General features: G+C 36.7%; 2 protein-coding genes across 2 annotated transcripts; one reads left to right on the top strand and one right to left on the bottom strand.

The window, feature by feature from the left end:
* Positions 1-218: 218 nt before the first annotated feature.
* Positions 219-935, bottom strand: LOC130712450 (B3 domain-containing protein At2g24670-like). The gene has a single exon (XM_057562283.1). The coding sequence runs from the start codon at positions 933-935 to the stop codon at positions 219-221; it is 717 nt and encodes a 238-aa protein (XP_057418266.1).
* A 130-nt stretch (positions 936-1,065) lies between these two features.
* On the top strand, positions 1,066-2,735 carry LOC130712449 (ATP-dependent 6-phosphofructokinase 3-like). The gene is made up of 3 exons (XM_057562282.1): positions 1,066-1,092; positions 1,654-1,775; positions 2,414-2,735. Exons 1-3 carry the CDS (start codon positions 1,066-1,068, stop codon positions 2,733-2,735), a joined length of 471 nt encoding a protein of 156 aa, XP_057418265.1.
* The last annotated feature ends 301 nt before the right edge of the window (positions 2,736-3,036 follow it).

Raw genomic sequence — 3,036 nt, 5'->3', positions numbered from 1 at the left:
CAACATTAATAACCATTTCCAGTTGATTCTCAGATACAACATATAATAGAAGGAAAAAATACTAAAGAATTGGATTAATAAGAATCAATCTTCTTCCTGAATCTGGTTTAACCTCAAATTTATAAAAATTGCAGGAACATATATTAGAAGGAAAAAATGCTAAAGAATTGAAATTAATAAGAATGATTTGAAATTCTTTATCCTAATCTGACTCAGACTCAGACTCTGTTGAGAACAAAGTAGAGTTTGGTCTTGACCCTAAAAGACCAAATATGGAGTTGATGATCTTCTGCAAACTTATTGTGAGATACAACTTTGTGCCAATTTTCCATCAAATTGTAGAAGAAGTCATTGTTTATCTCCCACTTCTTCAAGAATATAGAGTATTCTCTGAGACACGGGTCCAACAAACTCACTTTCATACCAGCTCCTTCACCACTGCATTCTTTCTCTTCTTCAGTGAGGAACTCACACTGGATGCTCTTTTCTGGCAGTGACAGACAATTGTTGTTGGACTTCAATATCTTGCTCATCAGAAATCGAATATCATGACCATTCAGCTCTGCAATCCGGTTCCTGAATTCTACAGGCAATTCTTGCACAGAAATCTTCATTCTTGATTTGGGTGATGCTTCCTCTTCTTCTTCATCAACCATGTCTTCATCACTTTCTCTGATCACCCTTTGATTCTGATTTTCCTCTGTAGTGTTTGAAGTTCCTTCTCCCAATCCAAGCTTTGATTTCAATTCCTTGATCTGAGTCAATTCTTCTTCACTGTAAAACTGTTGTGCATGCTCTGAATTCTCTGATACTACTACCATGTCTAGAAAGCAAGGCTTGAAGGGTTTGGAAGAGAACTTCTGACGAGTTTCCCAGTTTGTGATGCTGTTCACCTTTTCCCATAGAGCTTTGTTGTTCTTGTTTTTGTCCCCCATTGATGATGATCGTACAGGGGAAGAAAGAACCGAATGAAAGAGATGGTATAGCAAATGGAGAATTGTATGATCAATATTGAAATGAAAGAAAACAAGTTAAGTGTGTGCGAGAGAGTAAATTATAGAAACCATGGCTCTTAATATATATAGGCATGCAGTAATGTGAATGTGAACGTTGAACAGTTATAGGAATGAGGAAAAGTTTTCATTCTCTCATTGAACTCTGTATCAGTATTCCAACATGTATATATCAGAAAGTAAAGTAGTTATAACCGTAAGAGGTTAGTCTCTAACTGTCTAATTAAGTAAGTTGCAAATTAGTAACTAACTTAACCCATTCTAATGAACTGCAATCTTGATGGCAAAACTGGTTATTGCAATACCACATGCTCAGCTTTATTTGGATGAACAAGCTTGAAAGAAATATTTTGGTCTGTGGGAACATATTATTCCTGGTAGGAAAAACTAAAAGAATGCTTGAAACACACAGATTAAGGATAAAAGCATAGGCTACGTATGGGACTGATAAACAAGCATAGACTTCACAGTTTTCAGTAGAAAAGCATGCCCATGAGAGAATGAACAAGAAAAAGAGAGATTGCTTTTGCATGTTTTCTAGCCTAAATAGGAAACTTTAATTAAGCAGGAGATGCTGGCAGACACGGTGATATATATGGATGTATGCTCCTGGAATATGCAGCATTGTTCGGCTTAATAGGTTATTGATAAGTCCTTCGGCTTTGACACAGCTGTTGAGGAGGCTCAACGTGCTATAAATGCAGCTCATGTTGAAGCTGAAAGTGTTGAAAATGGCATTGGTGTCGTCAAGCTGATGGGCTGGTAATGCCTCCACTCTTCTCCAGCTTAATCATTTTCAATAGCATGTTTGGATTAGCTTCTGAAACTCAGAATCAGAAGATACTCATAGGACAGGAGCTTCTCCATAGAATTAATTTCGGCTTTAGAATCAATTGTGGAAGGATATCCAAACGCGCACTAAGATGGCAATTAATCTCATGGTATCAGCTAGGGGCAGCAAGAATCCCTTTTGATATCTATAGAGCACGCTTGTTGGAAAATATGGGAATAACATGAGGACTATCTACAAAAGTTTTCTGGTTTCAGGAGAATGTGGATTATTCTTCCATATAACCGTCTCTAAAAGTAAAGGCCATTTGGGAGGGAGAGCTAACTTCATAGCAATAACAATTAACGGTCATAAATTATTATAGCATGTATGGATCAGTTTCCCTTTGATCAAAATCGATTCTGAAACTGAGAAGCTTATTGATTCTGGCTTCAGAATCAATTGTAGAAGGGTTCCCTAACATGCACTTAATGATAATACAAACCACCAAATTTTGTGTTAATCAATTATTTTCTTGATGCAGTTATCAAGCCTAAAATTCCTTCTAATATGCTTTATTTTGGATGCATGATACAGGGTTTATTGTAATGTATGCTACTCTTGTTAGTAGGGACGTGGACTGCTGTTTGATTCCAGAATTACCTTTTTTCCTTGAAGGTCCAGGTGGACTTTTTGATTTTGCAGAGAAAAGAAAAGAAAATGGCCAAATGGTTATTGTGATTGCTGAAGGGGCAGGACAGGATCTTGTTTCTCAAAGCATCCAATCCATGGACAAACAAGATGCTTCCGGAAACAAACTTCTTCAAGATATCGGGCTATGGATATCCCAAAAGTTGAAGGTGTGGATTATTATCTGTTGTGTTTATGCTGGCTATCTCAGTGTGATCTTTCACTGCATTATCCTCTTAACTCCTTTCCTAAATACAGAATGAGATTTGTCTTGTTGGCTTTCTTATTGTCATTCCATGTCCATTTAGACTACCATTACTATCCCTGCCCTACTACAATCACCTACTATCTCTGCCCTACTACTATTTTTTGGAATATTGTACTTTTATTACCTGAAAATACTATTGACTGATCTTTTGTTGCCATCTTTTTGTTCCTAAACTATCTGTAGCCTTTTATGTCCTGATTAATGCTCGAGACTATCTTTAATCTCAATAATATTGAAACTTTGTGTGCTGAAAACTGGATTTATTGTGGTCACCTGAATCCTTGCACCCTATTAAG

Source organism: Lotus japonicus, chromosome 4, assembly GCF_012489685.1.
Source record: "Lotus japonicus ecotype B-129 chromosome 4, LjGifu_v1.2".
NCBI classification, from domain to species: domain Eukaryota; kingdom Viridiplantae; phylum Streptophyta; class Magnoliopsida; order Fabales; family Fabaceae; genus Lotus; species Lotus japonicus.
Note: the sequence above shows the minus strand (reverse complement) of the source record. Positions and strands in the feature narration are given on the sequence as shown.

Coding starts and splice junctions, on each gene's coding strand:
- LOC130712450 (XM_057562283.1), bottom strand. CDS start 935: ATGGGGGACAAAAACAAGAACAACAAAGCTCTATGGGAAAAGGTGAAC.
- LOC130712449 (XM_057562282.1), top strand. CDS start 1,066: ATGGCTCTTAATATATATAGGCATGCA. Junction 1,093..1,653: donor TTAATATATATAGGCATGCA/GTAATGTGAATG, acceptor TCGGCTTAATAG/GTTATTGATAAGTCCTTCGG. Junction 1,776..2,413: donor GTCGTCAAGCTGATGGGCTG/GTAATGCCTCCA, acceptor TCTTGTTAGTAG/GGACGTGGACTGCTGTTTGA.